At 34.9% G+C, this 15,288-nt stretch overlaps 1 protein-coding gene across 1 annotated transcript in view; it reads right to left on the minus strand.

The window, feature by feature from the left end:
- Positions 1 to 14,533: 14,533 nt before the first annotated feature.
- The window catches only part of MND1 (meiotic nuclear divisions 1), a 90,979-nt gene continuing 90,224 nt past the window's right edge, over positions 14,534 to 15,288 (minus strand). The window contains exon 8 of the mRNA XM_036998863.2: positions 14,534 to 14,791. Within this exon, the coding sequence (XP_036854758.2) occupies positions 14,685 to 14,791 (107 nt within the window). The 3' untranslated portion in view covers positions 14,534 to 14,684. The remainder of the gene's footprint in view (positions 14,792 to 15,288) is intronic.

Genomic DNA, 15,288 nt, shown 5'->3' on the forward strand with positions numbered 1-15,288 from the left:
ACCCCAACACTTACTTCCTAAGAGTTAAGAAGCCTGGAAGGATCCTCGGCTCACTACCCCATGGAATCTCTGGCCTTTTGTGTTCCAGAACACCTTGTCTTTAAGACTCAGCCTCAGTTGACCATCTGCTTCTGTGAGGCCTTTTGCGAGGCCCCGGACATTTACTCTCACCTGGATTCTTCAGTATCCTCTGAAAAGCTTTATTACAGCACTTTCTGCTATGTAACCAACTATTTCCATTTCTGTTTCTGCACTAAGATTGATTATCTTCAGGACTTGGACCTTGTCATTCATCTTTATGAATAGTGTAAAGAAGGCATTTTGTAAGTTACTGGAGATCTCTAGTGTTTTTTTCTACAAAAGAATTTCTTTTGCAGGAAAAAAAAAAGGTTCAGCCTGCTTCATTTCCATAATTCTCAAAAAGTTACAACTACCCTTTAGAATAAGGCAAACACTCTGGGTGCAGCATGTTCATAAGCCTTATTGTGATATATTACATGCTTATACCATACCCCTCCAGAGAACTGGCTTTCTCAAGGAGGTAGAAAGAATTAACACCCTGCCTAGTTCTTTTTCCTTCTCCCTCTCACAGAAATTAATTTAAAAGAGAGGATAACTCAGGGGCTGAGTATAAGCCTGGAATAAGTAGTATAGAGTACATGAAAGTTGCTTTTGTCCACATACACAAAAACATAAGAAACAGAAGAAAAAGGAAAGATAGCCTGATGTTCCTTGTGGTAATTACATAAAATAGAAACAATAAGAAAGGTAAGAACATGCTTTCTTGGGATATATTACAGGATGAATATAAAACAGGGCAAGTAGTTGTTTTTCTTATTAGGACAGCAACCTCATACAGATCATTTATCATTTATATTCATACCTCTTCCTCCCTGAACAACTTTGTCACAAATCCCATTTAGTTGATCCATATAGTACCTACCAGATTCTAAACACAGTAGATTCTTGATCTTAGCCCCTGAGCTGTTTAACTTTTAAACTTGGATCCTAATAAGGGTTCAACTTGCTCACTTCAGCACCAAGAGCTGCTGTGGAACAGTTAACCATACATGGGCAGAGAAGCCTCCCAGGAGGGAGGAGGGGAGGGAGCTCGTCACGTCAGTGCAGCAGTTACATAACCACAAGGGGAGCGCTACAAAAGGAAAGGCTCTTTCTGCCTTCCTTAAAAACACTGAATTCTAAAATGTCTAAAAGACACCTAACAAACATCTGAGTTACTGGAATTAGTAGCTCAAATATAATTAGACCCAGAATATCAATTCAATCCGATGGGTTTATGTGGCTGATATTTTTTTATAACTTTAGATACTTGGTGTCCCCCAGAAACAGAGAAATATATGTGGAGTATGTTTCTGTAATAGAATAAATGTCATTTCCCTTTTCACTGACCATTAGTTATAAATGTTGACCTGTAGACAGTCTCCAAACAAGCTGCATTCCAACAGTTCATTTCTAAGTCAGCTGTTAGGCGCTTAGAACATAGTTTCCCATAGAAACAATTTTAGATGTGATGTGGCTTAGATTCCCAGATATGGCCAAAGAAACTCACTTACCCATAAGGAATTTTACTAAAGACCTGAACCACCAGGTATAACAATGCTTTTCTATAGGAAAATTTATCCTGACTTCCTAGTTGGGATTCCTTACCTCATCCTCCCTTGCCTCGGGAGTGGAGAGTGCCCTGAATGTAGAAGTGGGTTGGAGGTGGCTGTAGTGAAGGGGATTGGGATGTCAGGAAATGCAAAAGCCGTGAGCAGCAACAGGAAGGACTTCATGGTGAGAGTGAGGTCTGGTGATGTCCAGGCCCTAGGTCACTGTCACTGCATTTGCATTGAAGAGTATTTGATTTTCTCCTGGCAAGAACTTCTTCAAGGTTCAGAATGATGTAACTACCTTCCATGGAGCACATACTCTGTGTTACAGCACAGTGTTAACTGCTGTGTTCACATTATTTCACTTAATTCTCCAAACAAGCTCAGCATCTGTTAGGCCAAAAGGTTTACCTGCATTGAAGAAAAAGTGCATGAAGGTATAATGCTATTAAGAAACTTGCCTAAATTAAGTTAGAGCCAGCACTTGAACCCAAGCTTGTATGACTCCAAGTCCACTATTCCATACTATCTTCCATCAGCTTATTGCTGAACATTTTTCTATTTAACCATTTTAATTAAAGCAGTAATTATCCCCCTGAGCCAATGGATTGGATTAATTTATTTAAGAAATATTAAATGCTTTCTATGTGGATGATGCAAGGAGATATGTACTGGAAATCTAGTGGATGCAAGACACGCAAACATTTAGGTAACTTTGCAGAGCAGTAAACGACCAGTGCCACATGAACTGACTTACCCTGTTATACAGAGCAACAACTTACGGGAGGTCACTGTGAGCTGGTATTATCACAGACGGAGGCCTCATGAAGGATGCTTGAGAGTAAGGGCATGTCTAATGAAGGACTCAGGTGACCAAAATTTACATGCTAACAATTCTTTGAGATAAGACTTTCTTGATTTGTTTCATGTTGTAGAGAAGTGGAAAATAAGATTGGAAAAGTTGGGGCCAGAAGGTACAGAAATCTCTAGGATTTTTTGTTGTGATTTAGATTTTTGAAAAAGAAATGTATTATTCAAAAGCAAAATTTATGAAAAGGAACACAGAAAACTCCCTCCCTCTCACATAGGTAACCACTGCCAATGTTTCCTGTGCATCCTTTCATGTTTTTTGTGTGCATATACAAGCAATAATACATACACTATTTTCCCCCTTTATTAAAAGTAGTAAATGGCCTGTAGACATTTTTGAATAGCAATAATCTACTTATATTTATGTATTTTCTTATTTAAAATAACTATATTTACTTACTAATATAGTGGTGTTTCCCACTATGGATTTATTAAATAAGTATCAAGAGTTGGGATCCAGAGTAGGGACAGTAATATTGACAGGGGGGACTCATCCAGGGTCAACTTTATATCTATGGCTCTTAAAAAGTGGGTGAGGTGGGTGTGCCTCTTCAGTGTTACTGTAAATCTTGTACACTCCTCTCCTTGGCTTCATAGTTTTAAATTACCTGTTTATGTGTCTGCCACATTCACTTGATTAGCATTCTTAGAGGCAAGGGCTACAGAACTCACTTACCTATAGAACTCACAAACATCTAACATAATGCCTGGCAAACAGGATTATTAATGCTCAAATGAATGGAGGAGGGATGGTGAATGAATGTGAATAACCTGTTCAGTAACATGAACAACTTAGCTGAACCTAAGGTATTACCATCTAAGGCAAAGGGATGGTACTTTATTCCATCTGGCAATACTTGATGAAACACTGTAAAGATGTGTTAAGAAAGATCAGGCAGTAGAGAGGAATTGTGAAGAACTGGGAGGAGGAGGAGAAAAACGAAGCAAGGTCTCGGAGCAACCAGAAGGCAGTGGAACCATAGGCAATGGTGGAGAGCTTGGCCTAAACAATAAGGATGGCTGTGAAAATAATTGTTAAGTATGAGGATCGGGGAGTTGAGATTATGCATGAAGGGCTTGGATTAAAGAAGAAACAATTTTTAATAGAGAAAATAGAGGAAAGTGGGGTTTTGAGCAGAGAGGCCTGGCAGGCAAATGTTTGAAATAGTTGTAGGGACTGAGAAGAAAGGCTGATTGAAAGTAACAGCTGCCTTATAGCCTTTCTGGAATACAGCCAGTTATAACTTTAAGTAAAAGCATTGATAAGCAATGCTGAGAGTCTGTTACATGAAGTTGTAATTCTTTTGTGTCAAATACTGTGTGAGGTGCGCTGGGCCTACAGAAATGAAAAATCAACATGCCATCAAGGAGCTTTTGTCTAGTAGGGAAAAGGTCAACCAACCCTTCAAAATATATTTGGTCCCAACATTACCACCTTACTATTAAAATGATCTTGCAACATAGTTAACATTGCCATATAATATGGCTGTCACTGCTTCTAAATATTCTGTTCCTGTATGAGAAAACTCAAGCATCTTAGGCACTTTCAGTTAGGATTATGAAACATAATTTTGATATCCAGGTACTTTATTCCCTGAGGCTGGGCTACTTCAAATGGTGACACAGTTCCAAAAACGAATCCACTAATGGAATTGTTGTTAATAAAAATATGTCTGTTAAAAACAAATAAGCAAATAGGCCATTTCAATTCCTGTAGATACAAACTGATTTTATTAAGGTACCTAAAGGTGAAATATTTGTTCCAGTTGACCTAAGAATCAAGCCAAATGTGCTCGGATGGAAACTTGCTAAGTAAGTTAAACTTAGTTAGGTGTGGCTCCCCAGAGCTCCCATGACACAGGAAACAAATGTAAGCAAGATGTACATTTACTTAAACACAGTAACAACCACAACTGGACAAAAAAATATTACACATCTGTAATTCAGATCATGTAAATTCAATTTAAATGTGCAAAAAGTTCCCATAGTTACTTTTCAAAATGTTGTGAGAAACATGATGCCTTCCAAGTTCAGGTTTGCAAACTAATTTACCCTTTCTGCATCAAATCCAGCCTCTAAATTGGTAAGGTATATTTTATAAGAGGTTTTTCAGAAAGATTTGGGCTTTAACTTTTAAAAGCCAATCTACTTACAGACACATGAATGGTAGTTACAGATATTCTCTTTCATTAATACATCCCAGCTAAAAGGCAAGGATTTTTACAAATCTGTTTTTGATATTATATTCCCAGCTCATTTTATATAAATCTGTTAAGTAAAAAACTACAGTTCATTTCTGAAAACTCATAAAAAAAAGTCATTTTAAAAAGTCTTCAAAGCTATTTCCCTTCCTTTCTTTATTATAAAGTTCAGTTCTGCATTAATAGGGATTCTTCTTTCTTTCTGTCAAGGAATTCATCCTCAGAACTCCCACAAATGTGCAAACAGATATGTTTGTAAATGTTCTTTGAAAATACTATCTGAAATAGCATGAAACTGAAAACTAATCAAATGTCCATGAATCTTAGTATATCTTTATGAAGAAACATTGCATAGCAAGGAAAATAAACTGAACACATTTTTCAAACTTTTAAATGGAAAACCAGTGTTGATCCATATGCACAGAATGATCTAATTTTTGTTTTTATTCTTGTTTAAAATTATAGTTGAGTATCTTTAGAGACCAGAGTCCCAATGTTATATTTACATAAATTGTTTCAGAGCAAATGAAGGAAAACTTCCATAACTTTTTTAAAAAGCAAGTATAACATTGACACCCAAATATGTAGACACCACATAAAATTTTTGACCAGTATTACTTACAAATATTGATGCAAAAATTCTAAATAAAATGTTAGCAAATAGACTCTAACATCACATTAAGAAAATAATTCACCATGACTAAGTAGGTTTTATGCCAGGAATGCATGGATGGTTAAGCATTAGGAAATATATTAGCATCATTCACCTTTTAATAGATTTAAAAAGATCATACGCTTACTCCACAGATGCAGGAAAAGCCTTTGACAAATTTAACATTACACAAATACTTGAGAAAATAGAACTAGAGGAATACTTCTTCTTAACATTATAAATTATATAAAATAAAAAACCCAGTATTTTACTTATTGCAGAAATACTAAAGGCATTCCTAAGTTAGAAATAAGACAAAGATATTCTCTCTCCACTTGTTTTATGACTATTTGCCAGTGGAATTTGAGGAAATAATTGGAAGCATAAAAATTTGAAAAGAATTGAAATTATGTTTATTTGAAGATGATATGATAGGATACCTGGAAAACTTAAGAAAATTAATTATAAAACAAACTCAAAAAAGAATTTAGCAAGATAGCAGGATATAAAATTATTATGCAAAATCAATAGCCTTTAGATAAACAACCAGTTAGAAAATAAGATGGAAAACTACATTTATTATGGCAACAAAAAAGATAAGATGCTTGAGAATACACACTTAAATGTGCATTTTGAAACAGGCCCAGAGACCCTAATGTATCAGTATCCACTACTCCTCTCCTATATTACTTTACAAATGTTTCATTGGTAAACTGTAGAATTTAAAGACATCTCCAAAGAGTTAACATTTATGTCTTTTTTTAATCGATCTGTAATACCTTGAAAAGAGTATTAATTCAGTTTATCAGCAGTCATGAAAATCAATAAAAATCTATCATAAAAAAAGGAACACAAACTTAAGAAATGTGGAAAATCTATGTGAAGAAAACTATAAAACTGGAAAAACACAAAGTGTGCTTGAGCAAATGGAAAACTATCCCATTCTTGAAAAATGATGTTTCATCATCACTGAGATAACAGTTCTCCCTATGTTTCTTTATAAATTTAATATAACCTCAATTAAAAAATACAGCCCCAGGATTTTTTTCCTGGAATTCAAAAAGTTGAAACTAAGGCTTGATCTCAAGTCAGTTTGTCAATTGGAACAAAACTGTGACTTAAAGAAAGCTGTATGTTGGCATCCCTTGAAGAAATTAATTCACTACCATTGAGCCAGTCCTACTCACTTCTACCTGATTTACGCCATGTGGAACAAGGACTTAGGGCTACTAAGTCATCCAGTTTCCAAAAGGGCGAAAAAAGGCCATTTGCATGTGACATTTTCCATGTGAATATGTTGGCAACTAATTTATTTTAAAGTAAAACACAGTTTGGGCAAAATAAAATTCACCTTGTGGTTTTATCTAGCCCACAGACAGGCTGTCAGTTTTTGATCTCTTGAAGGTTGGCAAACTTTCTGTAAAGGTTCAGATAGTAGGTATTTTAGGCTTTGCAGGCCATATACAGCCTCTGTCGCATATTCCTGTCTATTTTTACATCATTAAAAAATGTAAAAAGGCATTCTTAGCTCAAGGGCTATAAAAAACAGGTCTCAGATTTGGCTCTTAGGATGGTAGCTTGCCAGTCTTGGTTAGTAGATCACGAACCTTGAGATTCAACAAGTACATCCAAAGACAGCCACATTACCTGACTTAAATCTCTCATGATTAAAAAAAAAAAAAAGCTGGCCTACGTATAATATATATATAAATTCCTGCAATGGGCCGTTTCAAAATGCAGTCCTCCTGGCATATAGAAAACATTCAGGAAGCACATAATGAAAGGGAGTTTATGCATAATTTTAAGACACCTTCCCACCATCTGTCACATTTTAACTGCTCTTACAAATGATGCCATTTTAGCTGAAAAATATTTTCTGTTTTACTCCAATAATGCCTTCAAAAATCACTGCTATCAGGTTTACAATTTAGACTTCCCTGCTCAAGAATTATCAGGACGGTTCTCGCTTCTTGGCTGCCAGCTATACTTACTTCCTTTTCTAACCCCTTAAAGGGAATCATGTTTGATAAAGTTAAGGATAATAACATCTATTTCTGAGACAGGCCAAGAACTTTATAATCACTTTAGGCTAATGATGTGGCAAACATCAGAGGAAAAGTCATATCCAATTCATGCTCAGGGATTGTTTTGGTCCTGCCCCAACCTCAGAAGGGCCATGTCAGTGTTCTCATCTGGCTCTGAACAACTGCAAAACTTACTAGGAGACTAAAATCTCATTCCTAGAATCCTTTAAAAATAGGACTGATACTGAGATTTAAAAAATAAATACACATGAAGGAGGCTGATATGACAGATACCTATTCTCAAATACCTTTTAAACTACACAATTCATTAAAATTATATTGGAAGTATCAATTATAACACTATTTACTGAACCAAATTTGACCCTGAAATTACTAGTAATTTGACTCTATCTACCAAAGTTGTACTCAGTCTTCAGCTAAATAACAAAACCAACCCAGGCCTAAGGATTACCTAGAGCTTGGCTGGACCAATGCCCCTGGGCTTCTTTTTTATTTTTTTTATTATTTTGATTTTGGTATCATTAATCTACAATTACATAAGGAACAATATGTTTACTAGACTCCCCCCATCACCAAGTTCCCCCACATATCCCACTGCAGTCACTGTCCATCAGCGTAGTAAGATGCTGTAGAATCACACTGTCCTCTCCGTGCTGTACAGCCCTCCCTGTGCCTCCCCCTACATTATACATGCTAATCGTAATGCCCCTTTTCTATCTCCCCCCCTTATCCCTCCCTTCCCACCCATCCTCCCCAGTCCCTTTCCCTTTGGTAACTGTTAGTCCATTCTTGGGTTCTGTGAGTCTGCTGCTGTTTTGCTCCTTCAGTTTTTTCTTTGTTCTTATACTCCACTGCCCCTGGGCTTCTTAATCCGTATCTCTAATGTCAAGGAAGAGCAAACTCAAAAGCAGCTCTTAAAGGTTAAGAACAGTGATGGGCTAGAGTAGGTAAGCCAAGTGTTAAGTAATAGCAAGCCAGTTGTTAAACTCAGACATCCCTAAAGATTATATAAACTATGATGAACTACCTTAAAAATGGCACTAAAATTAAAAACTTATCACTCCTTATTTTACATTTTATCCTCATGTACAGTCTTGAGATTATTTACATTTATTATATCTGTATGGTAGAAATATTATATACAGATGAGCTACTGACAACTTTTCCTAACTCTGCATTGCCATCTATTAGTAATCTGAAATTAGCTATGCTAGGAGTATTGACACCACACAAAGAAGAAAACACTAAAAATCAGGCCCTTCCCCTACTTTCCAAAGAGTCAGTTTAAACATTTACTAGCACAAAGTTGGCTTAGAAGAGTACCACAACCTCTTGTTATCTCATGTACAGACCCCATTTCAGCCATTCTCATACTAGTTCCATAAAATAGACTTAAAAAAAAAAGGTTGTCTAGCAATAGAATATACCATCTTCAAAAGCACACATGGAACACTCTCCAGTATAGATCAAAGGATAGTCATAAGACAAGTTTCAATAATTTTAAGACTGAAATTGTATGAAGCATATTTTCCAATCACAATAGTATAAAACTGGAAATCAATTAAAAGAAAACTGGAAAAATCACAAGTATGTGGAGATTAAACAATATGCTACAGAATGATGACTTTGGTCAATAAAGAAATCAAAGGAGAAATAAAAATATACATTGAGAAAAATGAAATGTAAATACAACATACCAAAATCTATGGAATGCAACAAAAGCAGTTCTAAGAGGGAACTTGATAGTAACACAGGTCTACCTCAAGAAACAAGAAAAATCTCAAATGAAAAATGTAACTCTATACCTAAAATAACTAGAAAAAGAAGAAAAAAAGAAGCCCAAAGTTAGTAGAAGGAAGGAAACAATAAAGATCAGAACAGAAATAAATCAACTGGAGACTAAGAAAACAATAGAAAAGATCAATGAAACTAAAGACTTGTTTCTTTGAAAGGATAAAATGAACAAACCTTTCACTAGACTCACAAAAAAAACAAAAGAGCTCAAATAAATAAAATCAGAAATTAAAGATAAGAAATTATAATTGATTATCAAAGAAATACATAGGATTATAAGAGAATTCTATGAAAAATTATATGTCAACAAACTGGACAACCTAGAAGAAATGGATACATTCCTAGAAACATACACTCATCCAAGACTAAATCATTAAGAAATAAAAAAACTGAATAGATCTATTACTAGGGAGGAGATTAAATCAGTATCCAAAAAAAAAAAAAAACCCCAACAAACAGTCCAGGGTTTCACCAGTGAATTTTACCAAACATTAAAAGAAGATTTAATACCTATCCTTCTCAAATTCTTCAAAAAATTTGAAGAAGGAATGCTTCTAAATTCATCCTATGAGGCCAGGATTACCCTGATAACCAAAACCAGAGAAGGAAACCACAAAATAAACAAAGTTACAGATTAATATCCCTGACAGACATAGACACAAAAGTCCTCAACAAAATATTAGCAAACCAAACTCAACAATACATTAAAAGGATCAAGATCAAGTGGGATTTATTCCAGGGATGCAAGGATAGTTCAACATCCACAAATCAAGCAAAGTGATACACCACATCAACAAAATGAAGGATAAAAATCATGATCATCTTAATAGATGCCAAAAAAGCAACTGACAAAATTCAACATCCATTCATGACAAACTCTCAGCAAAATGAGTATAGATGGATGCACCCCAACATAATAAAGGCTATATAAGACAAACCCCTAGCTAACATCATACTCAATGATGAAAAGCTGAGAGCTTTTCCCTTAAGATCAGGAACACAAGGATGCCCACTTTTAACACTTTTATTCAACATAGCATTGGAAGCCCTAGCCAGAGCAATTAGGCAGGAAAAAGAAATAAAAGGCATCCAAACTGGAAAGGTAGAAGTAAAATGATCACTATTTAATTTTAAATATGGAAAACCCTGAAGTTTCCACCAAAAACCTATTAGAACTAAAACAAATTTAGTAAAGTTTCATGGTACAAAGTCAACATACAAAAATCTTTTTCATTTTTATACACTAACAATGAAGTATCAGAAAGAAATTAAGAAAACAATTCCATTTACAATTACATCAAAAAGAATAAAATACCTCAGAAGGCATTTTAACAAGGAGGTGAAATATCTGTACACTAAAAACTAACGACATTGATGAAAGAAAATGAGGAAGATACAAATTAATGGAAATACATTCCATACTCATGGAGTAGAATATGGTCAAATGTTCATATTATCCAAAGCAATCTACAGATGCCATGCAATTCCTATCAAAACAGGAATTTCTCAGAGAAATAGTACAAACCTAAAATTTGTGTGGAGCCAAAAAGATCCTGGGAAGCCCAAGCAATCTTGAAAAAGAACAACAAAGATGGAGGTATCGTGCTCCCTGATTTCAAACTATACTACAAAGCTAAAGTAATCAAAACACTATACTGATGGCATAAAAATAGACACATAGATCAATGTAACAGAATAGAGTGCCCAGAAATAAACCCATGCTTACATGGTCAATTAATCTACAATAAAGGAGGCAAGAATATATAATGGAGGAAAGACAGTGTCTTCAACAAATGGCTGGGAAAACTGGACAATCACATGCAAAAACAGTGAAACTGGATCACTAACTTACACCATACAAAAACTAACTCAAAATGGATTAAAGACTTGAATGTAAGACCAGAAATCATAAAACTCCTAGAAGAAAACATAGGCAGTAAGCTCCTTAACTTGTCTCTTGCTGATATTTTTATTTAATCATAATCCAGAGGCAATAGCAAAAAAAGCAAAAATAAACAAATGGGATCAATATCAAACCAAAAAAGCTGCTGCACAGTAAAAGGAAATTAAAAAAATTAAAAGGCAACCTATGGGAGGAGATATCTGCCAATCATATATCTGGTTAGATGCTAATGTACAGAATATATAAAGAACTCATAAAGGTCAACAACAACAACAATCCAATTAAAAAATGGGCAGATGATTTGAATAGACATGTTACCAAAGAAGGCACATAGACCAAGCACATGAAAAGATGCACAACATCATTAATCATCATGGAAATGCAAACCAAAACCATAATAAGGTATCACCTCATACCAGTCAGAATTGCTAGCACCAAAAGGAAAAGAAGTGTGGCCAGGATGTGGTAAAAAAGGGAACCCTTGTGCACCGGTGGGAGTATATACTTGTATAGGCATGTGGAAACAATACAGAGGCTCCTTGAAAAATTAAAAATAGAAATACCATATTCTCAAGCAATTCCACTTCTGGGTATTTATCCAAACAAAATGAGAACACTAATTCAAGAGGAATATGCATCCTTATGTCCACTGCAACATTATTTACAATAGTGAAGACATGGAAACAACCTAAATGTCCAGTGACAGATGAATGGACAAAGAAGATGTGGAATATATATACAACGGAATACTACTGGGTCATAAAAAGGAATCTAATCTTGTCATTTGTGACAACATGGACCATGAGAGTATTATGCTAAGTCAGTAAGACAAAGACAAATATATTATTTCAATTATATGTGGAATCTAGAAAACAAACGAATAAACAAAACTCATAAACACAGAGAATAGACTGGCAGTTGACACAAGGGAAAGGGTTAGCGGGTGGGGGAAATGAGTGAAAGAGATCAAGAGGAACAAACTTCCAGTTATAAAATAAGTAAGTCATCGGGATGTAATATACAGTATGGTGACTAGTCAATAACATAGTATTGCAAATTTGAGAGTTGCTAACAAAGTAAATCTTTTAAGTTCTCATCACAAGAAAAAAATGTTTTGTTACTCTGTATGGTGACAGATGGTAGCTAGACTTGTGATCATTTTGCAATGTATACAAATGTCAAATCATTATACTGTACACCTGAAACTAATACATCTGTCAATTATACCTCAATAAAGTTACCTAAATATTTATAAAATAGAATCTTTTAGGGATTATTAGAAATGGCTTCTTCTGAATATACATATCTTCTCTCTAAATAAGGAAGCATCTTTTCTAATAGCAAACAGGGTCTGAGAAATTTTGTTATTCCAATTAGTGTTTTATGGAAAAGCTTAAGATAGGCTATTTTAATTTTTTGTCCTTTGTCTCTCACATCAAACACTTTCTCTTGTAAGAAGAGCTATTGCCCTAAGGCAACCTAAACAGGCCTCAAGAACAAAAATGGAACAATTTGTTCCCACCCACCTCCAGGAAGTGAATTAAGTAGGCCCAGAACAACTCCATCCAATACAAAGACCAGATTCACTACAAATGGTGTGGATGCCATTTGGGTCATTTTAGACATATGGAGTATTTCATTCAAGTTAGGACAGGGTGAAAAAAATTAAGGGCATTTTTGTAAAGGCCATTCATTACACACTTTATTTTTTATTTTTTTTAAGTTTGTCTTGGAGTGCCTGCAAATACTCTAAATGCCTAAGCAGAACTGGAAAAAGATGTATGCACAGAACATGTTATTTTTAACCTACTCTTTTTTAGGTAGTTGAAAAAAAATCTCTGAACTGTAGTTGGTTATGTGTGCTATACTAATTCCATTACATTATCTTATAAAAAGTGTGTAAATTAGGACAAAGGGCCATGTGCTTATTCTTTACAATAGAAAAACACCAGAAACTCAAAAGAAAGCTTTCATGCCTAAAGAATTACAACCTAATAAGTTTGGAGAACACTAACTTTCTGCATTTTTCCTGTGGGAAATGTACAAATACAATATAGGATACTAAGAATCAACCCATATATTTTCCACTAAACACTGAGAAACACTAAACCAGTCAATAGGGTCTTAAACGTTATGTCCAAGCATTTATATAAGGGTGTATATATATATATATATATATATATATATGTGTGTAACAAATGGTACCTTTAGTTCTTAATTTTTTGTTAAAGTATCATTGATACACAATCTTATGAAGGTTTCAAATGAAAATTGTGGTTTCAACATTCACCCATAGTACCAAGTCCTTACCCCACCATCCCCCACTGCAGTCACTATCAGTGTAGTAAGATGCTATGGAGTCATTAACTTGTCTTCTCTGTGCTGTACTGCCTCCCCATGACCTACCTATATTGTGATTGTGAATTATAGTGCCCCTTAATCCCCTTCTCCCTCCCCTGCTTCCCCAACCCCTCTCCTTTGGTAATCACTAGTGTCTTCTCAGAGTCTGAGTTTCTTTTGTTCCTTCAGTTTTGCTTCATTGTTATACTCCACAAATGAGTGAAGTCATTTGGTACTTGTCTTTCTCCTCCTGGCTTATTTCACTAAGCATAATACCCTCTAGCTCCATCCATGATGTTGCAAATGGCAGGATTTTTCTTTTTTATGGCTGAGTAGTATTCCATTGTGTATATGTACCACATCTTCTTTATCCATTCATCTATTGATGGACACTGAGGTTGCTTCCACATTTTGCCTATTGTAAATAGTGTGGTGATAAACATAGGGGTGCATGTGTCTTTTCAAATCAGGGATCTTTTCTTTGGGTAAATTCCTAGGAGTAGAATTACTAGGCCAAATGGTACCTCTATTTTTACTTTCTTGAGGAACCTCCAGGTTTCCATAGTGGTTAGACGAATTTACATTCCCACCAACGGTGTAGGAGGGTTCCCCTTTCTCCATATCCTCACCAGCATTTGTTGTTTGTCTTTTGGATGTTGGCCATCCTAACTGGTGTGAGGTGGTATCTCATTGTGGTTTTAATTTGCATTACCCTGATGATTAGCAACAAGGAGCATCTTTTCATGTGCCTGCTGGCCATCCAAATTTCTTTGGAGAAGTGTCTGTTCAGATCCTCCACCCATTTTTCAATCAGGTTATTTGTTTTTTGGGTATTGAGGTATGTGAGTTCTTTATATATTTTGGATGTTAACCCCTTATAGGATAAATGATTTATGAATATATTCTCTCATACTGTAGGATGCCTTGTTGTTCTGCTGGTAGTTCTTAATATTTTTAATATTTAAATGTTACCATGTTATGTTGGTTTATAGCTCTAGAATATTATTTGTAAACCTAAGTTAGGTGGATAGTTTTATAACTGAACTATCTACTTTGATGAGCACTGTGGTAATATGGTTATATTGTTTCCAACTGATCATAAAGAGTAAAAAAAATCTATACTTTATACTTTATTTAAAATTAACAAAATGATAAGCATGGTTACAAGTAATGACAGTTCAATACAATTAGTTGGACAATATAAAAAATTTACACATTCATAAGAAATTACATATGCATATAGATCTTTCACCAACTTCAAACATCTTAGTCTATGTAGTCAAAGTCTTCTGGAATTCCAAAATTTTTATCAATTTTATTTTCTTCCAACCCAAATTTTCTTTTGGCCCATGATTTTATTGCAAATATATTATCTATAAAGAAAATTGAGAAATATTTTTGAGGATTGAAAATATAATCACAAAACATCTAAAATATAATTATATGCATTATTTTTTTACCTTCTATTACTTTCAGAAGAATCAAAATAAATTTTCTGTATTTTCAGGTTCTCTCTTAAGATTAAGATTAAGAGTAATTAATTTCAGAAGAGAGGAAATATTTAATGAGTATTTTGAATAAACATCTCATATTTAAAAATCTAGTAAATTAGTTGCTACTAAAAAATACCAGACTAAAGGATAACCAAAGACAGAGAAAGGCCTATGATGCCTCTTTCAATATTTTCACAGCAGAGGCCAGGACTGTTCCCTCACGAATTAAAATTGCTCCTGTTCCCAAAGGGAACATCCTCTCCAGACCCTTCGCTCTCCTCCAGAGAGTAACTTGGCTTCAGACAGAGGAGTGAGGAGGGAAAGGGTCTCTCTTAAGACTAAGATAGGAACGGATGTATCCTCAGCATCCTCTAAGG

This window comes from Manis javanica, chromosome 3 (genome assembly GCF_040802235.1).
Source record: "Manis javanica isolate MJ-LG chromosome 3, MJ_LKY, whole genome shotgun sequence".
Classification (NCBI taxonomy): domain Eukaryota; kingdom Metazoa; phylum Chordata; class Mammalia; order Pholidota; family Manidae; genus Manis; species Manis javanica.